We start from the raw sequence: 16,532 nt of genomic DNA on the forward strand, positions 1-16,532 counted from the left end.
GTCCTGTTGAGAGTTTCTCCACCAGCTGTTTGCCCTGCCCCACCCTCTTCCAGCTAAGGGCACAGTTTATCTTCTTTCTCTTTTTAAAAAACATTACTATTATTTTTTTCAATGGAAAAAATGTTGGCTGTCATTCAGGGCCAGGGCCAAGCCCAAGGAGGCACCTTCCTTTAAAGAATGTGTGTTCCTTGATGCTGTTCCACAGTCAGAGTCAGTAGGTGAGACTTCCTAGCTGACGCTGTGCGTTTAAGGTGTGTTTTTCTAACCCTGCGTCCTTGAAGCCCAGGCGCTGCGTAAACAGAGGAAGTCCTGTACCAGACCTTTGTCGCTCACAGCCTAGGGGCGAGGGTGAGGATTAACCCGTTCCTCCCCCGGCTTCGCCCAAGACTTGCAGGTGACTCAGTGGAAACAGACGGACCAGGTGACAGAGACGCATAACGTTCCATCCCTCTGCAGCCAGGGCGGGCAGCAGAGCCACTTCCCACCCGACCCTCTGAACCTCCTCTTTTAAAGGGAAGTTGTAGTCCCCGCCCTGCTTCCTGGCAGAGTGGCCAGGGAGGGCCTGGGGCAGTGCGGGCAGGATGCAGCAGTGGTTAGGAATACAACTTTGGAGAAAGACCCAGGGCTGGACTCTACTCTGTGCTGTGTGATCCTGGGGCCAAGCGTCGACATCTCTGTGCTCCCCCATTTCTGCCCTGATCCCTGTGGTGTTACGGGGCTGCTTCGAGCCACATGGGGCCAGGCTGCCCCACCCACTGTGCTCACCTCCACCTGACACGTCACATGTACATCATGTTGCCTCTCCTGCCCTCATACTAGAAGGTCAACTCCATGGGGGCAGGGGCAGAAAGAAGATAAACTGTGTCTGACCTGATCCCACTGCACCAAAGCCTAGAGCAGAACCCAGCACACACCAGGCACTCAGAAGTGCGGGAGGACGCCAAGAGGGCTGCTGACTGGAGCCATCATAGGCGATCAGATCCTCAAAATCGGCCAGCCCCTCCTGGGCGGCACCCCGGCTCCGGCCCACCAGGTTGCACCTTTTGGGTTCTCTGAATTAACCCATCAGCTAACTAAACATTCGAGAATGAGGATCCTGAAACCAGCACTGTCAGCTCAAAAGGAGAAGGCAGGGAGGAAACAGACACTCACCCGGTGCCTACGGCAGGCCACTCTTATGCAATCCTTACGCACCATTCAGAGATCAATTGTGTATCAGCCACGAAACACAGACTGGGGGAACCTGAGTTTAGGTGACCTGATGACCTGCAGTCATGGAGCCCGAGTGGCAGAGCCAGGCCTCAAATACAGGGCTGTCCAGAGCTGAGGCCCACCAGCCACCAGCCAGCAGGAATTTCCTGCTCGGTGCTCTGGGTGGAAGGGCTCACCCCACTTCTGTGATCACCTGGAAGAGGCCCCCAGTGAAATTCTGACTTTCTCACAGGCAAGAGGAGTATCTTAGTCATCCTGGGGCCTCAGTTCCCAGCCCAGAACCGAGCGGCTCCTGTTTAGCCTTTCAGACCGAAAACACACGCTCACCCAAACAGACAGCAGTCGCCACAGGCCTTCCCACCCATCCCCTCAATCGAAAGAAAAGAGGGGGAGTCCACCTCCGTATTTCCTCGGCACCAGTGGGGCCTGCAAGGAGGCTGGAGTCGGGTAGAGGACCCCCTTAGCCTGCCCACAGGCCAGCAGCCCCCTGTGGCAGCCCCCGGGCCACCACACACAGCCACTGTCCAGAGATGACACTCTGCCCATGGGGACCTGCAACTGAGCCTTTCCTCCAAGGCCACTGGCCGGCCAGGCCCCTGCACCCCTCGACTTCCTGGGAAGGCATTCGCACCAGCAGAAACCTCTTTTTCCGATTCTGAGCCCTGTAGCCACCTGACTAGCGGCTTCTGGGGAAGGTTCCTTCTCTTCAGGGTGGAAACAGATGATTCACCAGGTATTAACGTGCCTGGCACACTGACACCACCGTTTCCCACGCCCTGTCCACAGGGGAGCCAGCAAGTCAGCACGGAAAGTCAAAGCACTTTCTGAGGGGCCCAGCTGGAGGCCACAGAGCTGGAATTCACACACCAGGTCGGCAGGGCTCCGGAGGCCTGCACCCTGACACCTCGGAGGAAAGAAGGCGGCTTCCCTCAGCTGGGAGAGCAAGCCCCGCAGCCCCGGGGGCCCGGACCTGTGCCTCTCCACGGCTGCGCCTGGCCGGGCCGTCCCCGCTCTGGGCCCTCGCCTGCCCCCCGCAGTGCTGCCCAGAGGTGGGGCCTCTGAGGACGGCGCTTCCGTTCATCTGCCAAGTGGATCTGTGGGGTGTGCACAATGGGGTCTCTGTGGGCCGAGCTCGGCTGGGTGCCAGGCCAGAGAGGCAGGCTTCCCACCAAGGAGGATGGGGCACCAGGCCCAAGGGAGAAGAAAGGCCGGCACCCCAGCCTTGGGCCATGGCTCAGGGCTGACAGGACCGCCAAAGCACCCAGGTTTGAGGGGTGGGACAGCAGGGTGCTGTCCCCTTGAAGTGCCTTACCCTGAGGCCAGGGAGCGAGCTGCAGCAGCTGATGGCCCAAGGCACCTCCTTCCCGGCCGGCCCTGGCAGCACGGGGCGCGAGCCTCGGTCCTGGAGACCCCAGGCTGTCCCTACTCCCCAAGAAGAGACCGCTCCCATTTTCCCCAGCACAACACTCCCCCCACCCTCCCAAAGCCCTCTGCAGAAGAACAGAGATTTTGAGTACCCCCCAACATATGTGCACACGCACGCACACACACACACACACACACACACACACACACACACACACACCAGTGAGTGGCAAAGCCAGGGCAGGAGCGCGCCACGGTGCAGGGAAGGGAGTTATGCATTCTGGAAAGCCACGCATAATTAATCAAACAGCATTAATCCGCCTCCCCCAACAATAGCCACTGCACTTCCACTGAATCCCAGCTGTCGGTCTCTGAATGAAAGGAAACAAGATTTAGGGCATCAAGCGTCGGTGAGGCTTCTGCAGGAGGAGAAAAAGGCCCCCAAAAAAGCAAAAAAAAAAAAAAAAAGTAGTGTGCATTCATTAGCATCTGACAAAGACACAATCCGCTTTGTCCATTAAACTGCTCACAGACCTGCTTAATTGGCTTCAGTTGGCGGGGAGGTGGGGGTGGGGGTGGGGGCTGCCTGCCCGCTGGCTGGGCAGGCAGTAAGCCCGGGCTGGGGGTTGTCAAGGGAATGGGCCCTCAGCAGTTGGAATGAGGGCGCGCCAACCCGGCTGGGGAGCCACTTCTTCTGCAGCCTCCAGGGGGAGGAGGGGGCCGTTTCTCCAGCCACCAGGCACCTCCTCATTATTCCCATCAGGGATGAACTCAAGTTGAAGGGCATCGGCCACCACAGAAACACTTCCCTAAGGCTGCTGACTGGTCCTCACAGACAGGCAGGAGGCAGGTTCTAAACGGACTCCCTGCCCGAGTCCGGGACAATCCAGGCAGGTCACCATCTCACTCAATTCACAGCTGAGTACTCAAGGCTGGGAAGGTGCAGGGCCAGCCGGTTAGGAGGTCAGAACTGCAGATGCCAGAACCAAAACCAAGCTTCTGGCAGGTCCTACTAGCCCCTACAACCGGGGGAGAAGGGCACAGCCAATGAGATGAGTTCCAACTAGTCTTCCCCCACCTCACCTGAGACCAGAGAGGAGTGGACAGGGAAGGCAGAGGGCTGAGAAGGGCGGGTTTGGCTTTGAAATTGTCAGTTTCTTGCTGACAGGCATCACCTGCCCAGGAAGCTCTCACCTGCCTGGCAGAGGCACCCCCAAGTGGCAGGGCAGTGAAGGCGCGGCTTCTCTATAGATGCTCCAGAGCCCCCCACCCCCACCCCAGCAGCTCAGCTGTTTCTCAGGGACTTCAGGAAGAAACAGGTACTGGGGATTCCCACCTAGCACCGCAGGAACCCTAGGTGGCCCACAAAAGAGTGCTCAAACCTCCAGCAGCCAGACCAGCTCCACACGCAGCATAATTGCTGGTGATTAAGTAATTGCCAGACTTCGTCCAATAAAAGTAGCACGTGACCGTGCCCAGCCTTCTGGGCCATCTCCAGAAGACAATGGCCTAGTGTTCTGCCCCTGCTGCCCTGCTGCAGAAGGCAAGGGCTCTGCTCCCGACAAAGCAACAGGTCCCCGCAGGGGCGCATACTCACACGCAGGCCTCGGTGCCATTGAGGGACACTTCACACTTCCCACCATTCAAGCAAGTCTCGCTGGTCTGGGAACATCGCAGGCCTGGGGAGGGGCAAGAGGAGAGGTCATTCTGGCCAGTACTAGAAAGGGCACACCCCAAGGGGCACTGCACAACCCTTACCTCCCATCATGGGGTTGCTGGGGGCATGGGGGTCCCAGGAAGCCCTGAACAAACCCCAAGGACCTTCGACATTCTGCCTAGAGTTCTGAAGTCACAACTGGAGGGAGGAGGAACAGGCTGGCTGGATGGCAGGTGGATAAGTCATGCCCCAAGTGGGGACGGGTAGTCTGAAATGCCTCCGGACAGTGGTGGAGAAAAGCAGAGATGACCCTGGCCACTCTCCCAAACTTCTCACTTCCCAACCTGTCTTCACTTGGGACCCTGGCTGGGCTGGGCCCCTACCAGTCACCAGGATTGTGCTGCTGTTCAAACAAGTTCTTCGAGGGGGCAGTGCTGGGGAGGGGGTGGCGGTGGCTACACTCAGCTCCCCGCTCGTGGGAAAATGCGACAGCTGCAGGGCCCGCTGCCCCGCCCGCCAACAAAGCGCCGGCAGAGGAATCAGAGCGGCTCATTGTCGCGCCAGGGCTGCCTCCTAGGGCACCGGGACTGCACCCGAGGACATGGCCCCGCCTCCATGGACACCCAACACCGGCTCCCCAGGGAGGGCATCTTCAGTGGCAGCCCCCTCACACATAACCAGCGGAGGGGGATGAAGATGCCCCATTTGTTAGGAATTCGACCCCATTCTTGGGAAGGGATCAGTTAAGCCCCTCCCTCTCGATCTTACTAGGGGTGTGTAAATTAAGCCCCCATGGGGGCCCAGATGGGGTGTGATGGGGGCCCTACCTTCTGGAACTGGGGAGCTAATTCTCCCTCCAACTTTTGGGGGAAGAGCAGAATTAATCACCGTTAGACTCTTTAGATTCCCCTCGATGTGAAGTAGAGAGGAAAAAGCGCCCCTCTCCCAAACTGCCCCCCGCCCCACTCCCCCGCAAGGTTTCCAAACTTGAACTCCGAAAAGTGGAAGTCCCACCAGTTGCACGCAGCTCGGTCTTCCGCACACACGCCCACCGCACAAAAACTGCAAGCCAGGGTGGGGGCAGCGAGCCGGCGTGGGGAGCGGACACCGCTGGCGGGGCAGCCAGGAGCCCGGGGACACCTGGTCCGCGCCCCTCTCCTTGGCCCCGTGAGAACTCTCTTAACCAGGAAGGAGGCCGCGCCCACCTCGCGCCCCTCTGCACACCACGCCCCGCAGCCGGGTCCGGCGGTGCGGCTCAGTAAAGGCGAACGCGGCGCCCCGGACCCTGCGCTCCGGGCCCAACATCCGCCCCTGGCGCGGGCCAGAGGCGAAGCAAAAAGATAAATGGCCCCAAAGCAACAGGAAACCAAAACCGACTCGATTCAAATCGAAAAGTAGTAGGCAGCTCGCTCGCCAGGCCCGGCGGCGAGCCCCACGCGAGGCTGGTGAAGGGTGAGTCCAGGGCTAGGTCCTCGGGGCCCCCAGCGGCCCACGTCAGGCTTCAAACTCGACTTCAAACCCGGCTCCAAATTCGGTTCCAGGCGCGAGCGTCCCAAGCTCGCCCCGATGGGGCAAGCGGCGCGGGGAAGGCTCAGTCCTTCTCCCCGAGCCCGGGACTCCAGCTCCCACCCCATCCGAGGTCGCCCGGTTCCCCTCCCCACCCCGGCCGCCCGCTCCCAGCCACACGGGACGCGCGCGTAGGGCGCCGCCAAAGTTTCCGAAGGCGCGGAAAGTTGCGGGCTCGCGGGCGGGCGCCTACCTCGTGCGGCGAGCGTGGGCAGCAGCGCCAGGCAGAGCAGGGGCGCCAGGAACGGCGGCATGCCTGCCCGCCGGCTGCCCGCTGCGCCCGGTGGCGGCCTCTTGCGCCCGGCCGGCTAGGCTCGGGCGTACACACGCGCGCCGGACGGTCCCAAGGGCGGCGGCGGCCCGCTACTGCCCTTTCCTTCCTGGCTGGGGGGCGACGCTGGGCTCTCGCGGCCTCCACGGCCCGGCTCCGCGCCCAAGATCGTTCCTTCACTGCGCTCGCGCCCGCGCCCGCGCCCCGCGCTCAGCGCCCCTTCGCTCCCTCCCGCGGCCGAGGCACTAGTGAGGCGCTGGGCCGCCGTGCGCTCCGCCCCCGCCCCGCCAGCTCCGCCCCCAGGTCCCGCCCCCGCCGATCCCTCCGCACCCCTCGCCCCTCGCTGGCCGCGCCCCTCAGCGCGCCCCGACCAGCCGCGCGCCTCTTCGGACTGGGGCGCGTGTCTTGAGCTCAGATCCTCCTGGGGTGGGGGCCGCGGCGATGCCGGGAAGGGTCGGGACCCGGCCTTAGGGACTACTTCTTGTTCAAAAGTTTTCGGAAGCCAAAAGTTTGGTCCAGGGCTGCGGAAGGATCCGGCTCTGGCAGTCGTCGCGCTCGGCGACAATTGGCAGCGATTTGCATCTCAATAGCCGAGGTGGCGCGGGCAAGTGGGGAATGGGGAGCCTGAGGAAAGTCGTGCCCGAGGAGGAGCTGGGCCCGGGGAGATGGGGAGGAGCGACCGAAGCCCAGTTTGGGAGACCTTGGGACGGGACGGGGACTCTGGCAGAAGTCGTGCCCTCAGCAGCCTTGGGTGCACCTTTCGCCCAGGGGCTACGTGGTCGCAGTTAAGCCTCTGAGAGACAGAGGCCAGACACCCGTAGCTCTGAAGGCTGGGGCGCTTGACCCTGAGGGACGGTGGCGCCATGGCCTCAGCCTCTGGAAAGGGGGCTCTGAATGCCCCAAGGAAACAGCCTGGGGCCAATGCCTGGACGGACGGATTGCGCACCAGCTTCCCCAGGAGGGATCCGCCTCTAGACGCTTCTTGGTTCCTTCTCTAGCGCCTCCAGCATAAGGCACGCGGCAAACAACGCACGGGTCAAACAGACCTGCTGCTATCACCTGTACAGCCAGGGCCCCTCCCACGAGCTCCTTCCGCATGATTTATTTATTTCCTCCGCGAGGCCAGATTTGGGCATCCTGTGCCAACCTAGGTTAAGTGCTGGGCGTCCAAAATGCCTGCCTTAACTAAACCAAAATTTACAGTCTGGCACTGGAGACAGACAGCACCCCCTCATCTCAATACAGAGTAGTGAGCCCCAGGCAGGTGGCGCAACCACCCAGCCCTGCATCCTGGAGACGTTCCTGTAGTAGGTGATGCCAGAGGGGAGCCTTAAAGGCTGAGAGAGACCTCGCAAGGTAAAGGGCCCGGGGCAGGAGAACCCTCAGGACTGCAGAAATCCCAGAGACTGGCAGGGAAGCAGCCCTTCCTGGGGAGGTCCAGAGAGGTGGGCAGAGTGGGGTGCCCGGTGGTGGGCATATTACAGACCTGATCCCAGTCTGCCCTTCTTGGCACACCTGTTGCTGGGCACTGCTGGCAGCTGGGGTGCTGTCATGAGCACAAAAGGGACAGTCAGTTCTGGCCCCCCAGCAGCTACTGCTTGGAGCCTCCCTGGCCTGCCTCCTCCCAGAAGCTGGCGGCACTCAGAGCCTGGGGTAACTTCTGTCGGGGTCAGTGCCCGGGAGAGGAGGCCCCCGGAGGCAGCAGAGATGTTTATATAACAGCAGCCAGGCAGCCTGGAAGAGCAGATTTTCCCTAGAAGGAAGAGGGGGCTGCAGAGTCCCTCCCCTGCCTACCCCAAGTTCATGGACTCAGATCTCTGCAGGCCACATCCCTCTCTACTCCCGGGGATGAACTGAGAACCTCAGGCCGGGAGCTCTTCTGGGAGCCACTGCCTGTGTGCCCTCCACTGGAGCCCTGCGTCTCTGCCAGTAAGACCCAGACCAAAAGTAAAGTCCCATCCAGCCCTGGCTGGGGAGCAAGTTCTCACCCTTCTGCCAAGGAGCAGCACTGGAGGAGGGGGCACTGCAGGAGGTGGGGAGGGAGGGAGGGAGGAGGGGAGTCTCACCTGGATCTGCCCAGCCCTGCCAACGCTACCCTGGGTCTCTGCCCAGGAGCTGGGCTCTCTCTTTAGCTCATGGTACAGACGGGCAACCAGGCCTTCCAAGCTTCTAACCCCTGTGCCACCTGCTGCCTGGGCTGTCCCATGGGCAACCTGGGGCCCTAAGGAGACCCCAGAAAAAGCAGAAGTGCCTTGTGTGTGAGGCCAAGGACAGGGGCAGTCCTGGGAAAGGGGTGGGCCAGGCCCTGGCAAATGGGCCCCAAGCTTTTTCATTCACAAATGAGGCGGGAGATTTCTGGCCTCCCCTTCCTGTCCCTCTTTATCAGTCCGCTCAGGCCAGGGGGTTTGAGGGAGGGGAGGGCTGGAGGGCCAGATGGCCTAGACCCTGGAGACCTCTTACAGGGTGGGCAGCTTAGGGCAGCCCTGGTCAGTGGATGTGGGAGAAGCTAAGGAGAAACAAAAGGAGGAGAGAGGAATTTGGAGTGCTGGCCACTCCAAAAACCCAATGGGAGGGTGGGGCCTGGGGCAGCCAGAAGCTGAACTGAGGCACAGCAGTGGGACACCACTTTGGGTCCTGTCCTGCTGTGGCGGGAGCCGGGACTGGGTTTGCTGGGCAGTCCTCTGCAGAGGCTGCTGAATGGACAGCTCCCAGGTTGTCTGGAGGAGCTGGAACCAGGGGGAGTGAGGCTGCAGACCTGGCTTGCAGAGGGGAGGGGTGAGAGTCCTGGGGGCCAGCCTGCCCGGGCCCTGAAGGGGAGAAGGACCTCAGGCTGAGTTGGGTCAGTCCCCCTGTCTCTTGCTTCCAGAGATACGGGGTGCCATCATCCGGATGGGCTGGGAAGGCCATGCTGGCATTGGCCCATACCTGTCCTCCAAAGAAAACCCACCCCAGCACCCTCCTGCCGGGGGTCCAGCATGGCTTGGCCTGCTTGGGGGACAAGTCAGCATGTTTAAAACTCCCAAAGAACGACAAGTTTTTACTGTATGGCACAGGAAACTCTATTCACTATCCCATAGTCACCTATAATGAAAAGAATATGAAAACGAATATACTTATGAATATGTGTGACTGAACTAGTACGCTGTACACCATAAACTGACACAACATTGCAAACTGACTATACATCAATAAAAAAAAAAGAGCTCCCAGGATTCTAGGGTGTAGCCAGGGCTGAGCCTCCTGATCCCAGGCTCCTTCCCTTTCCTTCATGCAGGGGTGATTGGTCTTGGTGTTTCAGGGGCTCCCCTGTAACCCTGCAGCCCAGGGTAGGGGTAGTGTGACACTCCTGATTTTTCAGAGAGGTTGTGATGAGCCTGGTTCTGTGTCAGACCACGTTCCAGCCTGGGTCTTCAGCAGGCGGACAGGCTCCCAGAACCAGCGAGGCTGGGTGTCGCCCTCCCTGCCCTTGTGTATTGCTCACAGTGTGGGGGCAGCAGGTCAGATGCAGGATGCAGGCACAGGTGTGAGTTAGGGTGGCCCTATAGCGGGGGAGGGAGGTCCGTGGAAGAGACGAGGGCCTGGAGGCCGGCCTGCGAACAGTGCAGAGGGGGTGGCTTTTGATGGGTGCACTGGCCTGATCTGTGGGGGCATGTGCCAGCCAGGGCAGCTGTGAGTCGATTCCAGAACACAAGGGGTAGGGCTTCTCCACCTTTGGAAGCCGATTGTAAAACATAGGTGACCTGCTTGGAAAGAGAGCCTAGGGGCCCACTCTTACCCCAACACAGCCAGGCCCAGACCCAGCACCGGCCTCTGACCAGCAGGCCCACTGAAGGACCGTCACTGCCCCCGGGGCTCCGTTTCCTCCTCTACAGAGAGATTTCTAAAACCCTGTCTACCTTTTCCTGCTTAAAACCAACTCGGAACATTTCCAGAGGTCTGAGCATCTTTCCAGGATGTGGATTCAGTGGCTGTGTGGTGTTGCTTTAGGAGGATGGGCCAGGGCGGGCTACCCCGTCCCCGGTGCCGGACGCTGGGCTGTGAGCAGCTCCTCTCTGTGCAGGTGGGCCTGGGGCTCTGCTGCTCTTTCCTAAGGATGCATTCAGCCCAAGCTCTGAGGGTTTCCCTCATCATTCCAAGAAGGAAAGGGGCAGGCTGGGGTCTAGAACGTGTGTCCTACCCTGCCTTCACCCCACATGCAGGGATCCACTGTCACCCAGGCCTGGGTGTGTACCCACATGCCTACACTGAGAGCAGACTGGCCGGGGCCACCTGCAGGTGCTGGCATCTCTCCTGGGCCAGCCTCACCAGGCCTGATGGCAGAGGCCCCCTCATGTCCTGCACCCCAGGCAGTCTGCAGTGGGTCAGTTCCCCGCTCTGCCATCTGCATGCACGGCCTCTGCTGAAATGACCCCTCCTTCATCAGCCTTCACCTCCAGGAAGCTATCCCAGAGTCGAGGGCCTTCCAACCCCTGCACCAATCATACGGCGTTCTGGGGCTGGGGGCGGCGAGGGTGCAGTCCTATGTTCAGGGACCTGTGGGTCCTACCCCCACCTCCCCCACAACAGAGGCAGACTAACCCATGGCTAACAGATGGCCCGGTGATGGGTGACTCTGCACAGAGCCCTGCCCTGCTGAGGGTGCTATCCACCTGTCACCCACAGCGGTCACTGCTTGGGAGCCCCAAGACCTCTTGGCAGCTCAGAGCCAGGAAGCAGATTGACTGTAAGACCCCTGCTGCCTACAAAGCCTGGGCAGCAGGGTCGGCATCCCAGAAGCAGGCACAGAGCCTGGGCAGTGTGCTGCCCGGGCAAGTCCCCTACAGGGAGCCACCTCCCTGAGCAGGGGAGCCGATAGGCGTGGCTGGTATGGGCTCCGGGGGCCACAAGACTGGCCCACGGGGTGCACCTGGTGCTTGTCATATGAGAACTCAGCTGCGGGGCAGTCAGAGGAGTGCAGGCCCTGACAGGGACCACTCGCCTCTCCCCAGGAGCCCGTGGACTGCTCAGAGCACAGACCCCAGGGGCAGGTGGCCCTGGCATGGTCTCCCCAGCTCCAAGAAGGCCCCCAGTCCCCCTCAGCTGCCCACAGAGCCTTGGCGGAGCTGGGCCTGGGGTCGTGTCACTCAGGGCTCGGTGGCTCACCTCTGGGTGCCCAGCGGGAAGACAGCCAGCCTCAAAGGAGGAAGGGCCTGCCTGGGGCCTGGGGCATCGTGTGAAGCAGGCTGGGCCTGCTAAACCATGGAGGAGGGACGTCGGTGGGTGGGCTCAGGGAAGGCTGTCTAGCTTAGAGCTGACAGCTCCAGGCAGGGGCTGGCAGGGGCTGGCAGGGGCTGGCCGAGGCAGGGAAGCTGTCGCCATGCCCGGTTTACAGACAGGACACTGAGGGCGCTGTGGAGCCCACCTGGCCCGTGGGCTATCCCTGTGAACCCCCCACCCCTGTGGATCCTGGGACCCCTGCAGTGCCTACTGGGAGTGGGGCTGGCCCTGGCCCTAGGGAGCTTCCACCCTGCCTGGCCCTGCTGGCTGCAGCTCAGAACTTTCTCCAAAAAGAAAGGGCCCCAGGGGACGAAACTGCTAGGCCCCACCCCTCTGGCTTCAGTAAGAACAGAGCCTCCGCAGGCCTGAGTCACCCACTCACGGAGAAGCCAGCCAGGCTGGGTCCCTCTTCACCCATCTCCTTCCTTTCCCTCGCCCCTTCCTTCTTTCCTTCCTTCCTTCCTTCCTTCCTCCCTCCCTCCCTCCTTCCCTTTCTTTCTGGGGCTAAAAATAGCTAGAGATCTCCTAAAAAAGTCTGTTTTTATCTTCACAGGGAAGATACAGGCGTCTCACAGCAGAATCTTTCTGCCCGAGCAGAAGTCGCTGGGGAGGAGCCAGGAGCCCCTGCGGACCATCTGCCCCAGCTCTGCAGCCCCTGCCCCCTGGGGCTGCCCCATCCCCCAGGGGGGCCTCAGCCCTCGCCTGCGGGACTCTCAGCCTCTCAGCAAGTTTCTCAGGGCTGCCTGGGTTTCTTCCCATTTGCTCCAGACACATTTAAACATGTCTAGGACTTCCGCCCTCCCCCACATCACCCCCCAACGGCCCCCTGTTAAAAAGAAAATGGGCCTGGAAACCGAGGTTTGGGTTACAGGGAGCGCAGGGAATTCTGTTCCTGAAATAAAACGGAGCACAAACATTAGCAGGTACGGCACATCTGTGAGTTATTTTCACGTCTCCAGGGGAAAGGGAAAAAACCCCAACAATCCTTAAGTAAGACCAGAATTCTTCTATATTTCTGCCTTGACAGCTAAGGAAACATTTGCCAAAAACCAGAGGCGCTGCTGAGTGTTGGCGTGGGAATGCTGGCTGAGTCAGAGGCTTGCTCTGGGCAGTTTAAATACAAACAGGCACGCTGGTGGCAAATACCAGGGGGCCATGCCTGGTCGAGCTTCTGCAGTCCAGAAGGGGCTTTTGCAACCTCTCCCTCTAGTCCCCTTTCCCTTGGCCTCTCCAGCCTCCTTATGGCCATTATCAGCATCTCGCTGGTAAATGTTTTGATAATTCTCAAAAATCAGCCAGGAAAGCCATCTTTCATGTGGCTGTGACTGCATGGCCCCAGCAGCGCCAGACGCCCGAGGGGGCTTCGGCCACCGAAGGTCTCGGCCACCGAGGGTCTTCATGCAACATAAATCAGACCGACTATTGCTCAGTCAGAGGGAGGATAAAAAATACCTCAGTGCTGTGGGAGCAGCCTTGATGGGATTCCCTTGCGTGTTCCCAGGGGTGCGGGGCCCTAGGGTAGGGGCGGGGGGCGCTGGCAGACGTGGGAACCCAGGGCCACTGCCCCTCCTTGGCCCAGCCTGGTGACCCACGCGTGGGACCTGCCCTGCACTGGGGTGACTACCGTGCACTAAGCACCTGCCATGGGCACCCCACTCCCTCGGCCGCCTGATATGGCAGGGGTGAAGGGCCTCACTGATTTTTCCCTCTTTGGTTCCCAAGCATCTCATGGAAGGCAAGCTGGTTCCCATGCTGGAGGCAGGGCTGGGAAGGGGCCACGGGGGCCCAGGGCTCTGCTGGTGTGGGGCAAGTGTAGGGGGAGGTCCCCTCTGCCACGCATCCTCTGAGCAGGGCGCTGGGGGAGGTGGGCCGCTGCAGTAAACGTGACGTGGGCCCCTCCCCCTCCCTGGGGGCCCCGACTCATGGTGGGGTGTCTGTCCTCCCATCCCCGAAGCTGGAGGTCCTGGGTGTGTTTGGATTAACGTCTGCTCTTCACTTAGAATAGTGAGGCTTGGAGTCAATTCAAGGGAAGAAATGTGAAGGAAAGCAGATGCCGTCTCCAGGGGACCTCCACGCTCTGCCCACCGCCAGGAGCTCTGCAAAGTTGTGGGTGGGGAGAGCCCTTGTCCCTCCAACATCAACCCAGACCCCTGCAGGGGGCTGTCTGGTCCCCGGGAACTTGATGCGGGGTTCCGAGCCACCAGCTGCAGCGACCTGTCTGTCTGTTCCTCTGTCTGTCCGTGTGCCTGGGCTGCTTGCCGGGCCGGGGCTGGGATCCCTTGTCAGCAGTTACATACCTGCATTCGGAGGCCACCTGAGCCCCAAACCCCTCCATCGGCTGCGCCTGGACCAGGCCCGGCTGGCCCCTGGCTGAGGAATGCAACAGCGCTCAGCGCACGGAGCAGGGGGTTGGGAACTCTAAGGTCTGTGTCGAGTAGGACCAGTGCCCTGGTCGGGGAGGCCAGAAAGTCTTTTGTGGACTCAGAGGCATCTGTCAGGCTCCTTCTCCGCTGTGCCAGGTGCAGGGGTGGGACAGTGACCAGCCCCTCGTGCTTGAGGAAGGAGGAAGACAGCGGTGTGTGTGGCCGGAGGCAGGTGAGAGGCGGAGCGCTGGGTGCTGCTGGGTGGGGTCAGTGCAGGAGGCGACACAGGAGCAGAGACCCCAGAAGGTGAGGGAGGGGCCGTGCAGGTATCTGGGGAGAAACGGCTGAGCAGCACGGGGACAGCACACCCTCCTCTGCACCCACCTCTGCTGCCACAGGGACCAGCCACGCGTGCCAAAGGCTGGCTTGTGCCTTTAGCCTGGCGGGCCCACGCTCAGCCCTTAGAATAAAATCAGGGGCTGTGGCACTGTCCATGGGACCAGTCTCCTTTACCGTGCCCGGTTCTGCCTGCCAGGAGGCGGTTCCCGGTTTGTGCCTTGCCAGTCACGGCTGTCCCCCAGATATGTATAGGATAGTTTCTTCTCGGAACCTGTGAATGTGACCTTATTTGGAAATAGGGGCTTGAAGGTGTAATCAAGTTACGATGAGGTCGGACTGGAGTGGGGTCAGAATTCGGAGAGCATCACTGTCTGTAGTTTAAAGGCTCCCATTTTGTGGTCGTTCGTTGTTGCGGCCCAGGAGACTAACCCGAGGAGGGCTTGGTGAGGGGGAGTGGGGTGTGGCTGAGCCCAGTCCCCCACAGGTGGGCGGGGAGAGGCTGCTCACGCCAGGGGAGGGAGCCCAGGTTTGCCGGCACCGGCCTCCACGCCCACTCGCTGGCACGTGGCTCCAGCAGGTCCCTCTTCAGATGAAATGACGAAACAGCACAAGGAGATGCCTTGATGTCTGTTAAGCTGTAAAGTGGGGCTCGGGTTGTCACAGATGGCAGGGAGGGTGCCGCTCAGGTCCCGGATCTCTGGTGGCTAAAGGCCTCTGTCCTGTGTCCACTGGTCCACCGCGCTGGGCCGATCCCTCCCTGATGGGGGAGAGGGTGGGGGTGACGCGCCACATTCTTGCTAAAATACAACGACACTGAAACCTGAACTTGCTCTGTCCCCAGACACAGACTCCAGCTGGCAAGCTGTGTGTTTGTGCCGCTGGGCACGTCCAGCTCTCTCACCCAAGCTGTGGGCTCAGCCCCTCGGAGGAAAGCACGGGACGCCGCGAGCGGATTAGTGTGGGCTACAAGCATCTCGAGCTGGCATTGAAGTGGAAACTGAATCAGGGTGGGTTCAAGTTCGCCGTGCCTCAGGTAGAAAGGGAGGACGGTGTGCTTCGACAGGCTCGTCTGGAAGTGGTTCCTTCTGGGTGTTTCTTCCTGAGGGGGACAGCTGACAGGTCCTCACAGGAGCCCCGCTTCCTGTTTCTGCAGAACGAGGAAAACGGTTGCTCCCTGAATCTTCGTGAACACGTTCCTTGAAAGCCCCGCCTGGGCCTTGCCCGGCTGGTATCTGCCCCTCCTCCCCGAGTCCTCCATCTGATGGAAGGTGCGGTCAGAGCCCGGAGAGCGGGGCACCCCGCCTGCTCTGCCGAGACTCTGTGTCCCAGCCCAGCGGGAATATGAGACGGACACAGGTGCTCAAAGCCCCTGAAACCGCGTCTTGGCCTTTTCTTCATCAGCTCTCTTCTTGTTCAAAGGTGTGGGATTTTGGTTCCAAAGGAGACTCTGGACAACAGGGAAGCAGCTCCCCCTGAAGTGGCCCTAGCTCTGGGAGGCTTTCCCCGGTTCTGCCTGCAGACCCCGCAGGTGGCAGGGATGGCCCCATCTGGGCAGTTCTAGAAGAAGAGCCCACAGGACTCCGTGATGACTCAGTCTGGACTTCCTCCTCTGCCACACACAGACAAGAAAGGCACAAGCTCCAGGGACATGCGGGGGGACCCCAGGAGATGGAGGCCTCATCAGGCCTGAGGCTCGGACCAGCTCCCACTGAGAGGTGGGGAGGACCAAGGCCACCTCCAAGAGACACTTGTCAACCCCCCACGACTGATTTACACCTGCCCCCAACACGTGCCACACAGTCCTGAGCTGGGTGCTGGGTTGAGCGGCTCACCTGGTCTGGGTCCTGAGAGGCCCCCGAAGAAGGGAGGGGCTGTGAGATTTGGGGAGTCCAGGCTCTGCTGGTGCTGCGACCAGGGGGCAGACTTCCCACCCCACGCCCACGGGAGGCCCCATCTCCTAGGAGCCCAGCGCCAGGAAATGGCTTCCCTCCATGGGCCCCTCCCAGTGGGCCAGACTCGACCCCATGGGGACCCTCCTCAGCCCACACATGGCAGTGGCAGGAGGGAGGTGATCTTGAGAGCCACAAGGCCAGGGACTGCAAGGGGGCATGGCTGAGGGAAGAGACGCAGGGAGGACCACACTTCTGACTGGGCATCCTCCTCTGGTCACCGCTAAGCTGGGTGGCCTTGGAACGTCCCAAGAGGGGAACCAAGGCAGAGAGGCGCCGGGCTGGGGCCACCCTTGTCAGCGGGTCCCAGGAGGCCTCGACCTCTCCCCCCTCCGTGGGGAGAGGCTCTTGTTTCACTTCAAGGCCAATTGACGGTAAAACAAACATGTTTGTGTTTATTGGTTACGTTTCTTCACACAAAGGAAAATTCCTCCCCCCTCATTATAAAAACTCAGACAGAACCAACTAGCGCAGAGATGGAGGTTATATCCCTGCCACCCTAGCAAGCGCCCTTCTTTCTGCCTCGGTTAGAGTCCACCGCGGACACTGAGCCG

At 60.8% G+C, this 16,532-nt stretch overlaps 1 protein-coding gene and 2 long non-coding RNA genes across 3 annotated transcripts in view; 2 read left to right on the forward strand and 1 right to left on the reverse strand.

The window, feature by feature from the left end:
• NOTCH1 (notch receptor 1) overlaps nucleotides 1-6,331 on the reverse strand; it is a 47,330-nt gene extending 40,999 nt beyond the window's left edge. The window contains exons 1-2 of the mRNA XM_072960453.1: nucleotides 5,994-6,331; nucleotides 4,175-4,256 (exon numbers count right to left, since the gene is read on the reverse strand). Of these exons, the coding sequence (XP_072816554.1) occupies nucleotides 4,175-4,256; nucleotides 5,994-6,054 (143 nt within the window). The 5' untranslated portion in view covers nucleotides 6,055-6,331. The remainder of the gene's footprint in view (nucleotides 1-4,174; nucleotides 4,257-5,993) is intronic.
• A 691-nt stretch (nucleotides 6,332-7,022) lies between these two features.
• LOC140696194 (uncharacterized) lies at nucleotides 7,023-12,246 on the forward strand. The gene is made up of 2 exons (XR_012072351.1): nucleotides 7,023-7,427; nucleotides 11,881-12,246. It is a non-coding gene; the product is annotated as an uncharacterized lncRNA (long non-coding RNA).
• An 887-nt stretch (nucleotides 12,247-13,133) lies between these two features.
• LOC116280291 (uncharacterized) lies at nucleotides 13,134-15,675 on the forward strand. The gene is made up of 3 exons (XR_012072352.1): nucleotides 13,134-13,922; nucleotides 14,871-15,036; nucleotides 15,183-15,675. It is a non-coding gene; the product is annotated as an uncharacterized lncRNA (long non-coding RNA).
• The last annotated feature ends 857 nt before the right edge of the window (nucleotides 15,676-16,532 follow it).

This window comes from Vicugna pacos, chromosome 4, assembly GCF_048564905.1.
Source record: "Vicugna pacos chromosome 4, VicPac4, whole genome shotgun sequence".
Lineage (NCBI taxonomy): Eukaryota > Metazoa > Chordata > Mammalia > Artiodactyla > Camelidae > Vicugna > Vicugna pacos.